We start from the raw sequence: 20,556 nt of genomic DNA on the forward strand, positions 1-20,556 counted from the left end.
CTCCTGTCCAGAATGTCTCTCTGGCTTCCCTCCATGCTGTCTGTTTGTGTCTGTCTCTGCTGCTTAAGGGCGGCGCCCGATCACTTCCTGCTCTTTGTACCTGCTGTGGGTCACGCCCCTTGTGCGTCCTCAGCCTATTGCTGTCTGACACTTGGTATATAGCTCAGCAGCTCCCTTCTATCCCGGCCTGAGCATAAGTGTTTCCTTCAGTGTGTGCTTGCATTCTGAAGGTGCCAGGTCCCGTCTTTGTTTCCTTGTCTGCCTTTCCTGGAGGCTGTATTTCCAGGCCTGTCTGAACTTAGTCCTGTATGTCTCCTGCTTTGCGGTATCAGCTCCCGTGTCTGAACTGTGTCCTGTATGTCTCCTGCTTTGCGGTATCAGCTCCCGTGTCTGAACTGAGTCCTGTATGTCTCCTGCTTTGCGGTATTAGTTCCCGTGTCTGAACTGAGTCCTTTCTGTGTATCTTGTCTGTCCTGTCTGAACACGCTCCTAGCCTGTTCCTCCCGCCTTCTAGGGGCCGATTACCTAGACCCGCTCCTGTATCTTGTCTGTCCTGTCTGAACACGCACCTTGCCTGTTCGTCCCGCCTCTCTGGGGGCAGTATTCCCAGACCCGCTCCTGTATCCCGCTGCAGTGTCGGTCTCCTCCGTACACTCAGTTCCAGTCTGAACTCTCTCCTATCCTTTACCTGTTTTGCCTCTATGTCCGTTCCCTTCCTTTTTCTGCAGAGTCTGAACTCGTACCTAACTCCTGCCTGTTGTCTCTGTACTCCCGTTTGTGAGTTTGTGGTCCACTCGCTACTTCACTGCAAGTACCCTGTGGGTGTCTGGCTCTGTCTTTCCCTTCCTGTCTGTTCCGTGTGAACAGAGTCCTGTCCTGCCCTGCTTCTGCCCGCTGCTCTGGCAGTCCTGTCCTGCCCTGCTTCTGCCCGCTGCTCCGGCAGTCCTGTCCTGCCCTGCTTCTGCCCGCTGCTCCGGCAGTCCTGTCCTGCCCTGCTTCTGCCCGCTGCTCCGGCAGTCCTGTCCTGCCCTGCCTGTACCCTTCTGCCTGTATTGTTCCTGAGTCCCGGTGTGTACTGGGTCCTATCCCGCCTGTGTTCCTACCTGCTAGTGCCTCCCTGTCTGCACTCTTGCTGTGCTTGCCTATACCCCCCTGCCTGCTTACCCGCCTGCCTGCATACCAGTCGTGCCTGCCTATACCCACCAGTCAGTGTGCCAGCCTACCAGTCTGTTCCTGTATTCCCCTGTGTGGGTCAACAGCCGTGTCCGGGGTCTGTCCTGGAGTAGCACCTGGTCCCTCTGCTCGGTTCCTCCTTGGTGCACTGGCGTCGTATGCCGTCGTGCGACCCTGGTCGGATCGGGTGAATACCTAGTTACGCCCCTCCAGGCATTCACTCTCCGGCACGGTCCAGTGGAATCACTACCAATCACACGCACACGCCGCTTAGCCCGGGCGTGTGCATAACAGCAACAACATTGCTCGGGCACCTCCATTTTGGAGGAGGTGCCTTATATATGGTGAGGTCCTCCGGCCATTGGCCGGGGACTCCTTAGGACGGCGCGCGCGGCCCCTTTAAGAGAGGGGGAGCACGCGCGCCCTAAGCACAGTGGCCGGGAAGCAGCGCGCGCTGCCAGCAGAGCGGGAGGAAGACGCCGGGCACGGAGCGGAGAGGTGAGGGGAACAGCATCCCTGCCTAGCAGGAGGCAGGGACGCCGACGCTACATTCTATAGTCATTACAAACAGAGTGATCTATTTCAAGTGTTTATTTCTGTTAATGTTGATGATTATGGCTTACAGGCAATGAAAACACAAAAGTCATTATCTCAGTAAATTAGAATACTTTATAACAGCTTGAAAAATGTTTTTACAATCCGAAATATTGGCCTACTGAAATGTATGTTCAGTAAATGCACTCATTACTTGGTCGGGGCTCCTTTTGCATCAATTACTGCATCAATGCGGCGTGGCATGGAGGCGATCAGCCTGTGGCACTGCTGAGGTGTTATGGAAGCCCAGGTTGCTTTGATAGCAGCCTTCAGCGCGTCCACATTGTTGGGTCTGGTGTCTCTCATCTTCCTCTTGACAATACTCCATAGATTCTCATGGGGTTAAGGTCAGGCGAGTTTGCTGGCCAATCAAGCACAGTGATACTGTTGTTTTTAAACCAGGTATTGATACTTTTGACAGTGTGGACAGGCGCCAAGTCCTGCTGGAGAATGAAATTTCCATCTCTATAAAGCTTGTCGGCAGAGGGAAGCATGAAGTGCTCTAAAATATCCTGGTAGACGGCTGCGCTGACTTTGGTCTTGATAAAACACAGTGGACCTACACCAGCAGATGACATGGCTCCCCAAACCATCACTGATTGTGGAAGCTTCACACTAGACCTCAAGCAGCTTGGATTGTGGCCTCTTCACTCTTCCTCTAGACTCTGGGACCTTAATTTCCAAATGAAAATTGGAACTCTGGGACCTTGTGGAGTGTGTCATTGATGGCCTTTTGGACATCTGTCAAGTCAGTCTTCCCCATGATTGTTGAGCCTACTGAAACAGACTAAGGGACCTTTTTAAATGCTTAGGAAGCCTTTGCAGGTGTTTTTTTGTTAATTATTTTAGTTTACTGAGATAATGACTTTTGTGTTTTCATTGGCTGTAAGCCATAATCGTCAACATTAAGAGAAATAAACACTTGAAATAGATCACTCTGTTTGTAATGATTCTATATAATATATGAGTTTCACTTTTTGTATTAAAGAACTGAAATAAATTAACTTTTTGATGATATTCTAATTTAGTGAGATGCACCTGTATGTATCCGCTGTATTCTTTGTCAATCATTGCATCACAGATTTCACTACCACTGTCCACCTAAACAAGTCAAGTTACCACACACGCCATTTACCATTGTGTTCATCATCTAGCTTTCCTAATGTGACAAATCGCCTAAGAGAACTCTAGAGAAACATTATACAAGATTACATTCACTTATCTTCATTAACCACACAATTAGACCTCATTACAATAATTATTGCTTACATAATTACAACCTACTTTTCTTTAATCATGTTTTACTGCAGCCTTAAACAGGCAATTAATTCCTTCCATATCATTTACATTAAATATGCAGATTTTAGCATTACAGTATATCAGTTATTAACAATTAGCATATACATTTTTCAGTCTGGTTAATCTGAGTACATCTGTTCATTGCCATTCATAAGAGAGTAGATGTATTAGCGAAGAATCCATCTCCTGATGCCCCTGTGTACAGTAAATGAGCTGAAATTGGCACTACATATGTTGAGTGCGGGAAGAAGCTACACACAGCTATTAGTTTCCAGATATTCACTATACTCCAGGGTTACAAAGGGTGACTGACTAATAGCCAAAGGTTTTCTACCAAGTTGGTTAATTATTACAGTAAATTTGCAAAGTGAATATATTTTATCCATTGGAGATTTGGTTGAAGAATCATTGTAGGATGCCCCAAAGACTGCAGTTACTGATGCAGCATCTCTCATTTAGAATCAAATTAACAAATAAAGGCTTTGCTTACCACTTCTAAAAGTAAAGACATGAAGCAATGCTGCAAATATTTCTTAGTCTTTATTTAAAATGTCCTACCACTTTCTGTATACAGATTCCATATAGACCTTTATGCACCAGGTTGATGCAATTGCTGCTTTTTGGTAAACACTACATGAACTTGTAGTCTGACCGTCCAAATTGTATTTCCCCTGCCCTCTTGTCGCTTTATTCTTGCTAACCTACATCAGAGCAATGTGTAGGCATCTATGGTCACTGGAGGTCAGTGTGAGGCTGTGTGCCCACGATGCGTTTTTTAAGCGTTTCCGCAGCGGCAAAAACGCTGCAGAAACGCTTAAAAACGCATGGTAGAAGGCCTGCCATATTCCCCAATGATAATCCGCATGTGCTGTGTACATGCTGCGGAAATTTCCGCTGCGGATTATCATTGCGGAAAAAAAACCGCAGCACTACCAATTATTTTGCAGAAGCGCTGCGTTTTCACCGCCATTGACTTGCATTGAATCGCTTGGATTCTGCATCACTGCATCTGTACATGCGGAATCCAAGCGTTTCAATGTGCGGATGGTACCCGGGTGTGGAGGAGAGGAGACTCTCCTCCGGACCCGGGTACCATAGAACCTGTAAAAAAAAGAATAAAATAAAAAATAAATATCATATTTACCTTCTGATGGCCCCCGGTCTCCTTGTCTTCACTTGCCGGCAGATTGCGGTGGACTGAAGGACCTGCGCTGACGTCATAGTCATGTAACGGCAGGTCCTTCAGTGTAGTTTACCGCGAGCTGCCGGCAAACCAGGACGGAGCGAAGCAAGACTGCGGGGGCCATCAGAAGGTAAGTATAGATTTATTTATTTTTTAACATTGTTTAAGGTCACAGTATATAAATCCATGCCCTTTGCATGGATTTATATAGTGTGACCAAGTTGTCAAGCACTTTCCAGGTGATGCTAAAATCGCTTGGAAAACGCTTGATAACCCGCATGCGGAAATGCATGTGAAGAACGCTTCACATCCGCATGTCCCTGGCAGGAAAAACACATGTACAATCCGCATGTACAATTCGCATGTACAATCCGCATGTACAATCCGCATGTACAATCCGCATGCGTTTTTTCTGCCAGGGAGATGCAGAAACGCTCAGGAAAAAATCCGGAGCATTTCTGCATCGTGGGCACTTAGCCTTATTCACACACAGCATGTGATAAATTGCAGCATGTTTTTATAAATCGTAGCACATGAAAAGCCATGTCAGTGTATGAATGTCAAAACTGAAGAGGCACAATCACACAGGCTAAAGAAAAGAGAAAATGCTTCAAAAGGTAACACCCACTGAGCTCTGAACTTGCAGCTTCACAAGCAGTAATGTCACAGGAAGCAGGTCATAAAAGTTAAAGAAACAACACAGAACCTAATGAAACAAGAACCTTTTCAAGTACATAGGCTTATATCTAAATTTCTATTTTTTAAAGTTGATTTTTCCTGTGTGATCCCATAATTTTGTAAACCATATCACTACCTCATCTGGGAAGCTATTAGTCTGAGCATCTAAGGATGGCAGACCTACATGACAGTCTTAAAATAGTTGTCAGAGTTAAAGGGGCATTCTCATGTTAGGAAATTGGTATAGTTTGACAGCTTAATAAGCAAGTTTGCAATTGACTGGCTTTATCTATCTGCTGTCATTCTCCTGCAATGAGATATCGAACACCAGGGCTGAGTATGCATAGCAGCTACAACATTCCAGTCTGAGGAGTTAACTCCTGAGATCTCAGTCAGTTCACTGATTTCTTAACAGTAGTTGGCTGTTCACCTGCACCCCCTATTAACCACTGCTGGACTTATCAGTCCTTCAACACCACCAGGCCATATTCTCCACTATAACCTATTTCCAGAGCAGTTCTCCTGTACGTTGCTCACTTGAGTCTTGTTATCTCTATAGGCAAATACAATTTTAACAATGTAGACTTCAGAATAAGCACTAACAGACCTTATTGTATCACAGTAGCAGAATAAGCTCAAAACTAGACAAAGCTACTGTACATAACCAAAATTTATATTGCAGCATGACAACAACCACAACCATACAGTCAATGTCATTGAGAATTATCCTCAGAATAAGGAAGTACAAGGAAGTGATGATATGGCCCCCACAGAGCCCTGATCTCAACATCATCGAGTCTGTCTGTGATTACATGAAGAGACAGAAGGACTTGCAAAAACCTACATCCACAGATCTGTGGTTAGTTCTCCATGATGTTTGGAACAACCTCTCTGCTGAGTTCCTTTAAAAACAGTGTGCAAGTTGATGCAACCAGAACAGACTCGCAGGACCTGGTCCATTGGCCATGTCAGTAATCTGTTGCCGCTGAGTGGGCACCCGGAGAGCCACCTCCTATATGATGGCTGATATGGCTCTTCTTTTGATTAGCTGGCTTGGCCTCGTGCGGCATCACATGTGCATCATCCCAAAACAATAACTTCATGCTAGGCTGGCTAATCAAAAGAGGAGCAGAAGATCTGATCAGGTAAGAGGCGGTTCTCAAGATTACTGATGTAGCCGTTTGACCGGATTATGTAAATTGATTTGCACTAACTCAATATATATACATTTTGGTTTCATATAATGATCTGCATTATGGGAAGTAAGAGAAAGGAAGTCAGGAGTACATACTGCTGGAAGCTCAGAACAGTACTTGAGCCATGCTTTTTAAAGGAAGATAAAAGTGCTTCGGGAGTAGGTTAGCAGAGAAAGGCTTAAAAACAACTGGTAAGAAAAGTGTAAAATAGTATAGGTGTCATGTGCTATATAGGATTGCGCTTTTATATTTTGTATTTATCCAGCGGACAATAGGTGCATTTTAAGTAGTGGAAATAATAGTCAATGAACTCTCCTCATGTCATATGGATCAGTACCCTAAATTTAACTTTTTTTGCCTCCTCACCGCTAAATAAGATAAAACATTATAGTTTTTTTTCTTTTAAAATCTGTTTAATTAGTCTTTGGTCCATTTTTAGCTGTTTATGGTTTTACCTTTTTTAGGATCTTCTATGTCTAGTTATTTCATGTTCACTTTGAAGCAATTTATTTCTATTTTGCGTTCCAAGTTACAAAATAAAATGCTTCTGTCAAATTGCAAACATTGATCATTTAGGGCTGTTATTATGAATAAGTGGTTGGCCAAAATTAGAAAACCAAGGCCACTTTCTTTTAGAAAAGTGTTACAACTTGCTATGGATTGTGTCTGCTTAACACCATTGACGTCAATAAGGCAGAGCTGCTATACTCCATACAGCTTATTGGCAGGCATGACGCTGTAATTGGAAGAAATTCGTCATGCTTTTATAATCCCCAACATCCTCTTTAATAAACAAAAATACAGTTATTACTAAAATGACACATAAGAAAACACGGATAGAAAGAAAAAATCCTTTTTACCTACTAAAAATAAATATATTTAAATATATTGTGACAAAGTCACTGGCAAAGTACTGGAGGGGAGATATGTAGCACTGAGATTGTTAGCTCCAGTAATTAAACATAGGAAAAAGGTTTCAGCACACAAAGGAAAAGGGGTTAATCAGCCATGTTTAGTAGTAGGGTGATTAAACACCTGTAGAGAGGGAGCAGGTTAGAGGATAAATTCCCAGCCCTTTAGAGCAGGGTTCCCCAACTTCAGTCCTCAAGGCCCACCAACAGGTCATGTTTTCAGGATTTCCTTAGTATTACACAGGTGATAATTGCATCACCTGCACAGGCAATAATTCCATCACCTGTGCAATACTAAGGAAATCCTGAAAACATGACCTGTTGGTGGGCCTTGAGGACTGGAGTTGGGGAACCCTGCTTTAGAGCATTTGGTTTGGGGTGTGTCTGGAGACACAAGCACTGGAGCTACTTTGTCATGTGAAGGAAAGCTAAACCTACGGTTGTTTGTTCCTGAATCGGGCAGTTACCCGTAGCAACAAGGACGGTGCCATACGTTATGTTTTGTTTTTCCTGTTAGGCCGGGAAGGCTGTGTTTGTTTTGCTAATGTTGCCGTGGTTTATGCAGTTCCCTTAATAAACCATAGATGATTTAAAGAGACAGTATTCTTGTGTCTACCTCTATATGCAACCACGTGAGCCGATCTATCAATATATACATATACATACATACATACATATATGCATACACACACACATATACACACTTTATACATATATACATATTAGTGACATTTTAAACAATCCAAAAGAAGCACATAAGTCTTCCCTTATCACCTCCTAGTCCATTTCTTTGTATATAAAGGTATTTTATGTATTTTTAAGGTCAATACTGTTAAACTGATGCATTGTCAAGAGTATGTAGTATATTATGTCTTCTGACAAGGCAAGCTGTCCATCTTATCAGCTGAGGCCGCGAGTTACTCCAGCTAAAACCCTTCATGATAACATCTTACTTCTCATGGCTGCTGGGGAACTAACATCTTTATATGAACCAAGAATAAACGGCAACAAGAAGAAATTATTGGGTTTGAGACACTCATACAGTGTGGGATAATAGGGGTGTACGTAACCCTATATATACATGGACAATTTTATGGACACCCATCAAAGCCAAGAAACATGTATCCTATTAGAGCACTTTGCTCCTGAAATTAAAATAGAAATCTTGATTTGCTTCTCAGCATATGGCTTTGTTACATCTAATTCATAGACATCCAGAAATTTTGCTCTGTGCAGCTGAATACTGTCTCTAGCTCTCAACCCACACATAAAAAATGGAAGTTTCAAGGTAATAATAAGCAGTGCACAATAATGCATGTCCACACATAGACCATTTGTAATTGGATCCAGCTATCAATAGCTATGTTCACATGTGGCAGATTCGTTTTTAAAAAAATCAGTTCTGCGGCATGAATTCATATTATTGAATATAAAATATTGCAAATAAATGATTAACTGTAAATTCAAATTCAGATTTTGATTTCCCCAATTAGTTGAGATATCCACTTAAACAGGACCTTTTGTAAGAAGATAGAGGTGTTGCCCATGTTTCCCCTGAAAGACACGTGTATTGTTGCAGTATATTTTATGTGTGACATGTTTAGTAATGTGTGTTAGTGATAGGTTGAGCTCTGCCCAATAGCAGGAAGTTAACAGGGGACTAACCCAGAGTGGGAGGGGATAAAGTGAAGTGACAGATACAGTTTCCTGTGAGGAAGTCAGATAGTGCCCAGCATGAAGGAGAAGCAGACCATCAGTCTGATAACTAAGCAGAGCCGCATGACGCAGGTATAGTGTTGAGTGAGTATGTATCATTAACCCTTTTGGCGAGCATGCTCGGTTGCTCGCCGTGTATTTTGGAGTGCTCGGCATTTCTTTTACTATCACCACGGCTGCAAGTGTCACAGCTATTAGACAGTTGTGACACATGCAGGCATGGCCTGTTTGACAGACAATCCCTGCATGTGTCACAGCTGTCTAACAGCCGTGACACTTGCAACCGCGGCGACAGTAAAAGAAATGCCGAGCACGCCAAAATACTCGGCGAGCACCCTAGCGTACTTGCTGAAAGGGTTAATGATACATACTCGCTCAACACTACGTGGGTGTCCCTGGGGTGAGTGTAGACTGAGGGAACAGATAGCGAGATCCAGGAAAGAGGCAAGAGAAAGTGACAGAAAGTGTGAAGGATTCTCTGGATACGGGATCTGAGGGCAGGAAACCTAGAAACACAATAATGAGCTTGCAAGTCCAGAAGGTAATGGGAAGGATCAGAACAGGGAACGTGAGACAAAGTGTGCCGCGCGATAGTTCCAAGGCGTCGACAAGCAGAGAAGTTGAGTAACGGCCATAGTGGCAAAGTAGCTAAGAGGAAAAAGGACGTGGAACCGCGGATTGAAGTACAGGACTCTCAATTACTGACTGTAGTATCTTTATTGGGGAAAGGGAAGTTTCTGAAGTATTTTGCCTGTTTGTGGTGAAGATAGAGAACTAATCAAGACAGAACTGAGTTATTCTGGGAAGGATGGAGGGAATGTGTATAAAGATGTTTCATGTACTAAGAGAAATGTGCATGAAGTTATGCACTCGCTATCTGCTGTATACAATTCCCACCAAGTTACTATTCAGTAAAAGACAGTTTATGGTGGTCTCCCTCATTGAACTTTGCAAGACCTTATCCTGGACAGCCGAAGCCACCAGCAGCATGCGGCCTGCAACGTCTCCATAGCTAATGTCCACATACCCAGCCAGGACCTCCATTTTCATTTAACGTGCTGGGGCATAGAACACTAGTACCTCGCCCACGGCTACCGCCCCCCACCATGTTACACTTGGTGTAGTCGGCAGTATCGAGTCTCGCAACAGAAAGAACAAAAGGATGCGGGGAAGACTCACATTAATTGGAAGTTGGCAACCACAACGTGGTCTAAAAAGGCGCCAAACACAAACTCTAAGATGGCAATTAGTGGTGCAGTATGACAAGAAGGTCCCACCTGTCGTGGGCATAGAGGATATGAAAGGGTGCGACGAACCGTCCAGCCTTCCAGAGGTTACGCCTACAAAAGGGAGTGTCTCAACAGGAAATGCCAGCCTACAGCTCTCCTAAAGAGAGTGAAGTGGAAGGCGAAGACCTGCCCATCAAAATATGATGAAGGAAAATGGGTGAAGACACTAGTAAAACAGGATGGTGCGCCGAAGGAGACCCCACCAAGTGAAAGGTGGGGCGGCGACGTAAGACGCGTGTCAACGAGAAAGCTAGAAGATCAATGGGGTGCCAGGTGTTGCACCCCCACCGATCTAGTATTGATAACCTATCCTAAAGATTTTAGCCTGGACAACCTTTAAAGCCTGGATATGAGTACTACCTTTGGACCCACTGTATCTACACCTTTGACATTTCACATAAATCATAGAGAAATAGATCAAAGGGAACTAAATACATGAAAGTGATTTTTTTTTTTAAGGCAGAGCCTTCATTAAAATTTCCTTGATCGATTGTCATCTTTTTCCTATGACTTGAACATATCCGTCAGATGGTCAAACCTTATGTTAATTGGCAAGCACAATGTCACTGGCAATCTGAAGGTTGAGCCTTATTATAGCTAATATAAAGAAACAAGAACAATTACAAACAATTTTAATCCAGTTTAAAAAGCAATCTCATTTTAGAAATTAGTACAACTTCAAAACAGACTTAATTATTGCATGATTTTACAATTATAATGAGCACTGACGGCAAAGAAAGTTCACTGCATGCGCATATGCTTACTGTGTGGGTAATGGGCACTCAGCCAAACTCAGGGGAAAATGTCCTACTTGAGCTATAGAGAACCAACACAATGATATCAAACAAACACATAATATTACTTTATCCACTTTTTTATATAAAGTACAGACCAAAAGTTTGGACACAGCTTCTCATTTAAAGATTTTTCTGTATTTTCATGACTATGAAAATTGTACATTCACACTGAAGGCATCAAAACTATCATTTAACACATGTGGAATTACAGTACAGACCAAAAGTTTGGACACACCTTCTCATTTAAAGATTTTTCTGTATTTTCATGACTATGAAAATTGTACATTCACACTGAAGGCATCAAAACTATGAATTAACACATGTGGAATTATATACTTAACAAAAAAGTGTGAAACAACTGAAAATATGTCTTATATCCTAGGTTCTTCAAAGTAGCCACCTTTTGCTTTGATGACTCCTTTGCACACTATTGGCATTCTCTTGCTGAGCTTCAAGAGGTAGTCACCGGAAATGGTCTTCCAACAATCTAGAAGGAGTTCCCAGAGATGCTTAGCACTTGTTGGCCCTTTTGCCTTCACTCTGCGGTCCAGCTCACCCCAAACCATCTTGATTGGGTTCGGGTCTGGTGACTGTGGAGGCCAGGTCATCTGGCGTAGCACCCCATCACTCTCCTTCTTGGTCAAATAGTCCTTACACAGCCTGGAGGTGTGTTTGGGGTCATTGTCCTGTTGAAAAATAAATGATGGTCCAACTAAACGCAAACCGGATGGAATAGCATGCCGCTGCAAGATGCTGTGGTAGCCATGCTGGTTCAGTATGCCTTCAATTTTGAATAAAACCCCAACAGTGTCACCAGCAAAGCACCCCCACACCATCACACCTCCTCCTCCATGCTTCACGGTGGGAACCAGGCATGTAGAGTCCATCCGTTCACCTTTTCTGCGTCGCACAAAGACACGGTGGTTGGAACCAAAGATCTCAAATTTGGACTCATCAGACCAAAGCACAGATTTCCACTGGTCTAATGTCCATTCCTTGTGTTCTTTAGCCCAAACAAGTCTCTTCTGCTTGTTGCCTGTTCTTAGCAGTGGTTTCCTAGCAGCTATTTTACCATGAAGGCCTGCTGCACAAAGTCTCCTCTTAACAGTTATTGTAGAGATGTGTCTGCTGCTAGAACTCAGTGTGGCATTGACCTGGTCTCTAATCTGAGCTGCTGTTAACCTGCGATTTCTGAGGCTGGTGACTCGGATAAACTTATCCTCAGAAGCAGAGGTGACTCTTGGTATTCCTTTCTTGGGGCGGTCCTCATGTGAGCCAGTTTCTTTGTAGAGCTTGATGGTTTCTGCAACTGCACTTGGGGACACTTTCAAAGTTTTCCCAATTTTTCAGACTGACTGACCTTCATTTCTTAAAGTAATGATGGCCACTCGTTTTTCTTTACTTAGCTGCTTTTTTCTTGCCATAATACAAATTCTAACAGTCTATTCAGTAGGACTATCAGCTGTGTATCCACCTGACTTCTGCACAACACAACTGATGGTCCCAACCCCATTTATAAGGCAAGAAATCCCACTTATTAAACCTGACAGGGCACACCTGTGAAGTGAAAACCATTTCCGGTGACTACCTCTTGAAGCTCATCAAGAGAATGCCAAGAGTGTGCAAAGCAGTCATCAAAGCAAAAGGTGGCTACTTTGAAGAACCTAGAATATAAGACATATTTTCAGTTGTTTCACACTTTTTTGTTAAGTATATAATTCCACATGTGTTAATTCATAGTTTTGATGCCTTCAGTGTGAATGTACAATTTTCATAGTCATGAAAATACAGAAAAATCTTTAAATGAGAAGGTGTGTCCAAACTTTTGGTCTGTACTGTATTTCTAATTTGAGGACTATATTATCGAGGCCAGAAAGTTTCCTATTTTTAGTTTGTCCCAATCTGTATCCTCTAGTAAAACAAAATCTCCTATTAGGATTATGTAATGACATGACTTTTGAATTGAAAAGGTTAAAAAGGTAAATTTGGCATCAAAGAAAACAAAAAAGCCTAAGCAAGTAACTCATGTGAGAATAAAAGTTAACTAAAGTAATTAAGCACAAGAGAAACATTGCGGCTACATTTGTGAATGTCCATTGCAAAGGACGTACTAATAGACCAACACATTCATTAATTTTAAACTTAATGTTTTCTATTAAACACATCTCATTTTATGCCTAATTAAGAGTTAAATGAGACATTGGGATGATTTTTATTATGTATGTCAGCTTTGTACTTTTAAAAGTAAGTTTGGTCTAAAACCTACTTTCTCATAAAAATTGCGGAAAAAAATATTTCTTTGTCAGACAAAATGTCATTCTGTAATGTACAGGACGTATGATGTTGCTGATACAAAATAATCCTGCATTTAAGAATAAAAACAAGCATAGCTATTGTTTTTCTCTACTTCTGGCATGTCAAAAACATATAAGAAATTGTCATTCATGGTGGTCTATGTTAGAGACCCAGAATGGAGAGGATGTATTGCTCTTGTGAACACAGTGGTCCATGGGCTCTGATCAGCTTCATTTAACTTTTCTTGGGTTAGGTGAAGATAAGCCATGGACAGTAGTGTCTAAAGCCTATTTTTTACATTTGCCATTTTTTTGTAAAAAACAGAAGTGAAGCCTTCTGGAAGAAAATTCATAGCTCAAAGAATAAACATATATGGTCCAAAATGGGTTATAATTTTTTTTTTCTTTAAAAAAAGTAAAACTTTACAATTCCACCACTCCCTCGCTGCTTGGCATTGCACTCTCAAACTTCCCCCTCCTCCAAATGCCTATCCCCGGCAACCATTGTAAAGCTCTTCTGAATCTAATTCTCATCAAAAAATGTAATGTGTTAGCTGGACTTTACTGTGTAATGATAATCTACCATTCCAACTATTTAGTTCCATGTGTTCTCATTGCTTGTACCTTATGATTATTTGCCTCAGGATTCAGGAAATGTATCTCTTTACTATTATATGAAATATTGTTGTTTAAACTTTTTGCGTGTTCAGCAACTGATAATACTACAAATATAAATGTAACAACTGAGAAGAACAAATCAGTGGTTTTACATACCGGTGCACTCCACTATTGCACATTATAACATGGCAAGCTCCAAGCCGGTTGCTAAGTTCTGAAGACACTGAGAGCAGACCTACGCCTGAGGCACTGCAGGCTGTGTAGGCGCAGGCTGCTGTACGCTTTGAGTGTATGAACGAATCCACCAGCCGATACAGTTCATCCAAAGCATTGAGCGGCCTCATCAGCTACAACATGAAGAAAGAAAAAAGATGATTTTCTTGTTATAGATGTCAGTATATGTCATACAAGCAATACAAATGAATGTAAAGTATTGTAGACAATATGTAGACCACAGAGACATTGAATTCAGTGATTGTTTTATTCATGGAAGTATATTGAGATGATGTTTGCTATGTGATATGATTGCTCAAAATAGTCACTGGTAAACAAATGTGCATGGTCAGCAACAATATTTAGTTAGGTAGGAATTGAAGTGATAGTCAGGGCTTTAAAAATCCTATTCCACCACTACTGCTGGCACAAGTAAAGCAGGGCCCATGAATTCATATTTTATAATACATAAATGTGGCAAGATTTGTTAAAGAGTCAATATTGACTTTTATGATTGCGAAACTCTAGTGGCACTTATAGGTAAGGAAGTGGACTTCACCCCAATAAGTCTCCTTATGCTGGCTTGACACTCTCCACACGGAGAAACATATTCCTTAAACCACCTGTCAGAGGTCTCTCATCTAGCCCTAGCAAACCAGACCTTCTTTTTTGCACTGATGAGGAACAAACACCCTGAAACATGTATCTGTAAATGGAGGCTGGCTAAAGGTACGATATTGACTTTCCAGAATTGCTACCCCTGATAAGTGCCACTAGAGTTTAAGTCCACTTCCTCTCTGGAGAGGATATTTACATATTTAAATTCCTAAAGGAGCATTATCTAACCTATAAGTTTCCTTATGCTGGCTTAATATCTCCACAAGAAAAAAATATAATCCTTAGGCCACCAGTCAGAGGCCTCCCATCTAGCCAAACCACACCTTCTGCTTTGAATTGATGAGGGGCAAACACCCCAAAACACGTGTCTTTAAAAGGAGTTTCTGGTTTGACTTCTCATACTAAGTCACGTGACAAGACTCGTTAAAGGGTTAATATTGATTTTTAGGATTGCTACATCCAATTTATGGCACTAGTATTCTCTTCCTCTCTGAAGAGGCTATTTGCATGATACAGGAAGAATCAAGGATTCTCAATCCATTTTCTAGCCAGCAACTTTAACCTGGGCTCTCTGTAACCAGATTCATATTATGTCTGGGGCTACATGGCTACTTTGGACACAACACTTTTCACATGGCCAAAGATGACATGATGCTGATGGTACTTCGCATCATAATTTAAGTGAATATGGTCACATTGAGAGCAGGAAGTTGCTGCAGCTTCCACACACAAGTGGCAAGAAATCCAAATCTGCTGGATTTTTTATAACTTGCATGTCACAGTAACTCGAAGGTCGCAATGTCACTTACACTACAGAGCTTTGAATCATCTGCATAGTGTGATCTTTTGCTATAGGACATGTGTTGTGGTCAAAGTCGCTGTATAGTCCAAGCCTTCAGCTGACAATACAACGTTGTGCAGAGGATTTTAGGTTCTCACATACTGAACAAACAAAATGAGTTACTCTGTTCACATGTCCATATTTCATCTACATAGCAGTGTACCATGGTATTGTGCATTAAAGAGGTATTCCCATCTCCAAGAACCTATCACAATATGTAGAAGGTGTAATAATATTAATAATATTAGCTAATATCTCCAATTAAAAATGTAGTATAGTTCTTCTGATTCGCTATGTCTCTTTCCTCATGTGCAGGGCAATGCAGTAGCTTAGGTATCCATGGTTATGTAATTCAGGTACCGGAATGCAACGCACAGAGACACAAGGCGAGGACAGTCAGGCATGGAAATAAACAGTTTATATATATATGTAACAGGTGTTCTAAACAAGGGAATAGTAACAGGGATAACAAATGGTAAATTTGTAGTAATAATGCAAAGTCTCTCAAGGTAGTGTGATGCACCAAATCGTGGGAGTCACCACGTTGGTTCTTTAACTCCGTATATGGCCCTAGCGGGGGTCACCGGTTATTCCCGCTAGGCCGCAAGTCTTTTCGGACAAAGTCAATCAAATCTAGTTTTTAGCTTCTCCTACCCCAACCGGTCCCCTCCCAACCTGAGATCCTAAACCCAACTGCTCCCGGTACCGTAGGTGAACAGTGGAAGTGACGGCCCTGTTCACTTGGGCAGCTCCTCTGCTTCCGCTGGCGTGACTTTCCTGGCGCAGCCCTCTCCCAGCTCCTCTCAGCTTGGCCGTTGGAGGCAGTCTCTCAAGCCTTGGGTAGGGGGATCCAGACCTCGTCTGTTGGTGGGCGACGTCGGGTCCTGTGAACTCACTCACACCGTAAACAGGTCCCGACTCTCCTCAGCAGGCGCAGGACTTGGGGAACCTCTGTGGGGAATCCGGAATTCATCCACCGGTGTCTGGCTGTTATGTATCGCAGGCCTCTGGCTTAGCATGCCACGATGGGCTTCTCAGCATGCCAGGAGTGCATCTGCTCCTCTCTGCAGCTTGGCGCCAATCCTACCTCAGGCTTGGCGCGCTGGACTTTTATATTCAGGAAATCCTTTCTGGAAGTCACCTGACCGGGTCCAGCGCTAAATATGCCCCCCCTTCAACTTTCCTAACACATCTTGGTTCAGTTTGATTGTGTCTGACCAGCAGATGGCAATCTCTCCTCATCTTTGACACATCCTGCAAGAATTCTTCTGAAGGCTTTCTTGCTTCTACTACAGTTCTGACCACTTATATAGTGACAGTTAGTTAGCTACAGTGGGTACGGAAAGTATTCAGACCCCTTTAAATTTTTCACTCTGTTTCATTGCAGCCATTTGGTAAATTCTAAAAAGTTCTTTTTTCTCTCATTAAAGTACACTCGGCATCCCATCTTGACTGAAAAAAAACAGAAATGTAGAAATTTTTGCAAATTTATTAAAAAAGAAAAACTGAAATATCACATGGTCATAAGTATTCAGACCCTTTGCTCAGACACTCATATTTAAGTCACATGCTGTCCATTTCCTTGTGATCATCACTGAGATGGTTCTACTCCTTCATTGGAGTCCAGCTGTGTTTAATTAAACTGATAGGACTTGATTTGGAAAGGCACACACCTGTCTATATAAGACCTCACAGCTCACAGTGCATGTCAGACTAAATGAGAATCATGAGCTCAAAGGAACTGCTCAAGAAGCTCAGAGACAGAATTGTGGCAAGGCATAGATCTAGCCAAGGTTACAAAAGAATTTCTGAATTACTCAAGGTTCCTAAGAGCACAGTGGCCTCCATAATCCTTAAATGGAAGAAGTTTGGGACCACCAGAAATCTTCCTAGACTTGGCCATCCAGCCAAACTGAGCAATCGTGGGAGAAGAGCCTTGGTGAGAGAGGTAAAGAAGAACCAAGAACCCCAAGATAACTGTGGCTGAGCTCCAGAAATGCACTAGGGAGATGGGAGAAAATTCCACATAATCAACTATCACTGCAGCCCTCCACCAATTGGGCCTTTATGGCAGAGTGGCCCGATGGAAGCCTCTCCTCAGTGCAAGACATATGAAAGCCCGCATGGAGTTTGCTCAAAAACACATGAAGGACTCCCAGACTATGAGAAATAAGATTCTCTGGTCTGATGAGACGAAGATGGAACTTTTTGGTGATAATTCTAAGCGATATGTGTGGAGAAAATCAGGCACTGCTCATCACCAGCCCAATACAATCCCAACAGTGAAACATGGTGGTGGCAGCATCATGCTATGGGGGTGTTTTTCAGCTGCAGGGACCGGACAATTGCTTGCAATTGAAGGAAACATGAATGCGGCCAAGTACAGAGATATCCTGCATGAAAACCTCTTCCAGAGTGCTCTGGATCTCAGACTTAGCCGAAGGTTCACCTTCCAACAAGACAATGACCCTAAGCACACAGCTAAAATAACAAAGAAGTGGCCATTCTTGACTGGCCCAGCCAGAGCCCTGACCTAAACCCAATTGAGCATCTCTGGAGACATCTGAAAATGGCTGTCCACCAACATTCACCATCCAACCTGATTGAACTGGAGAGGATCTGCAAGGAAGAATGGCAGAGGATCCCCAAATCCAGGTGTGAAAAACTTGTTGCATCATTCCCAAGAAGACTCATGGCTGTACTAGCTCAAAAGGGTGCTTCTACTCAATACTGAGCAAAGGGTCTGAATACTTATGCACATGTGATATTTCAGTTTTTCTTTTTTAATAAATTTGCAAAAATTTCTACATTTCTGTTTTGTTTCAGTCAAGATGGGGTGCAGAGTGTACTTTAATGAGAAAAAAAAATAACTTTTTAAAATTTACCAAATGGCTGCAACGAAACAAAGTGAAAAATTGAAAGGGGTCTGAATACTTTCCATACCCACTCTAATTGTTTGTGGTCGTAACCATAGATACCTAAGGTCCTGCAATGTCTGCACATGAGGAAAGAGACACAGCGAATCACAAAAAGGAAGTATTTGCTAATATTATTATACCTTCTACATATTGGGATAGTATCTTGGGAGTTGGGAATACCCCTTTAAGTTAAAAAAACACGATTAATTAGTTATTTTGTTGATTAGGCAAGAATGCCTAATAAGATGACCACTACGTGTATTTTTGTGTTGCCATAAGGCAAAATACATTGGGTAAAAAAAAATGGAAATCACTCACATTATATTTGTGTAAGTTTCCCATTACTATAGAAATGTCCTCCATATTTATTATGCATTAGGCCACTGTGGATTACATTTACCAGTCATGCTGACTTACTTTTGGTTCCCTACCAACCATGAAAGCAGAACATCGCTCAAGCATGCTTAAACAATTGATTTCAGGAGCCTGACACATTTATTCAATAGAATGGAACAAATTGCGCGGCTTTAGACAGGTTTTTAATATCGGTATTACATTGAGCTTTGCATATATATGACTTTTTTATCATGTCATTACTCTAAACTGGGATATGTAAATGTTCTCCTTAGCAACATTAATGATTTACCTTATCAATGTATGCAGCTTTCGATGTTGTATTTGGAGGCAGATTTGTTTTATCCAAGTAAAAGGCTCTGGAAAAAGAAATAAATACACATTTGACATGAATATATATTTTTTATTGAGACAACTCAGAAAGTTACAGGTGGACAGGTTTGTGCTACTGTAATAGTGATATAAAGCTGGAGTAGTGAGTCCAAGGCCACAGTTAAATATTCCCATACCTGGGGTTAAGATGCTGGTTGTTGTTTCTATGTCCCTGTGACTAAATCACCTTTATAAAGCAGAGTAGCTTGTTTCCACTACCTGGCATCCAGCACCCTAGGCACTTGCCTTACCACCTTTTTTTTAGTTATACCTCGGGATTAACAACCCAAAATACAGAGAGAACATACAAACTTCATGCAGTTATTGTCCTTGGTCAAAATGGAACTTAGAATCCCAGTGCTGCAAGGCAACAGGTCTGTCAAGGAGCTGGTCTCTCTTCCTTAAAGGGGTATTGCCAACTCCAAGATCCTATCCCAATATGTAGTAGGAGTAATAATAACAATAATATTAGCAAATACCTCCAATTAGTAATGTAGTATACTTCTTCTGATTCGCTATGTCCCTTACCCTATGTTCAGGGCATTGCAGTAGCTCAGGTATCTATGGTTACGACCATTCATATAGTGACAGTTACTTAGTTGTTCGTGGTCGTAATCATGGATATCTAAGCTACTCAGCCACTTAAGCCACTCAGGGGAGCATCAGGAAAAAAATAACACAAAAATTGTGCACTATTAGCCCTCAATTAAAATGTATTTGTTTTTTTTTGTATTGATTTTAATGGCTGTTGTATAGATTATATTGGCAGATTTTTTCCATTCATAACAAAAGTGTTAAAGTATTTTGCATAATTCTTTAAGAGCTGGCATGTAATTTTGTCATTTGTAGTTATGACACATCAGAAGATGATTTTCGACTAGATTTCTCCTTACTTACAGTTCTTAACACTTCACATGAGATCACCACTGACACTCATATACTAATATGCTTTTAAATGGAATCTATCAGCAGTTTTTGCTATCTAATCTGAGAGCAGCATGACATAGGGTCAGAGGCCCTGATTCCAGTGGTATGTCACTTAAAATAAGTGCTTTTTTAAGTAGGAGATTATCACTAGAGCATTAATTGTCTCATGCCATGTAGTCCTCCTGATCGGAGTAACCCTGCCTCCACCAATGATTGGCCGCTTTCTGCCTATGCACAGTGTATACAGAAAGTTGCCAATCAGTGGTGTGGGCGGGGTATACAGAGCTCAGCATTTAGAGAACTAGTAGATCTGCAGCAGAAAAAATAGTGATTCTAGAAATATGACCGTATACAGACCAGCAAGTGACACATTGCTGGAATCTAGGTCTTTGTCCCTATGTTATGCTGCTCGTAGATTACACTGTAAAAAAAACCTGGCGACAGATTCTCTTTAAACAACAAATGATTGCGGTGTTATAGTTTTAAATCAAAATGTTCACCCCTTGCACACTATCCCAGATATTTTTTACAATAGGACACATCATAGACAGAGAATACATTTCTA

At 41.8% G+C, this 20,556-nt stretch overlaps 1 protein-coding gene across 1 annotated transcript in view; it reads right to left on the bottom strand.

Annotated features, from left to right (window-relative positions):
• The window catches only part of PREX2 (phosphatidylinositol-3,4,5-trisphosphate dependent Rac exchange factor 2), a 538,104-nt gene that overhangs the window by 91,316 nt on the left and 426,232 nt on the right, over nt 1–20,556 (bottom strand). The window contains exons 36-37 of the mRNA XM_073679425.1: nt 18,985–19,051; nt 13,905–14,095 (exon numbers count right to left, since the gene is read on the bottom strand). Of these exons, the coding sequence (XP_073535526.1) occupies nt 13,905–14,095; nt 18,985–19,051 (258 nt within the window). The remainder of the gene's footprint in view (nt 1–13,904; nt 14,096–18,984; nt 19,052–20,556) is intronic.

This window comes from Phyllobates terribilis, unplaced genomic scaffold (assembly GCF_046119375.1).
Source record: "Phyllobates terribilis strain yellow unplaced genomic scaffold, ASM4611937v1 Scaffold_4__5_contigs__length_816908805, whole genome shotgun sequence".
Lineage (NCBI taxonomy): Eukaryota > Metazoa > Chordata > Amphibia > Anura > Dendrobatidae > Phyllobates > Phyllobates terribilis.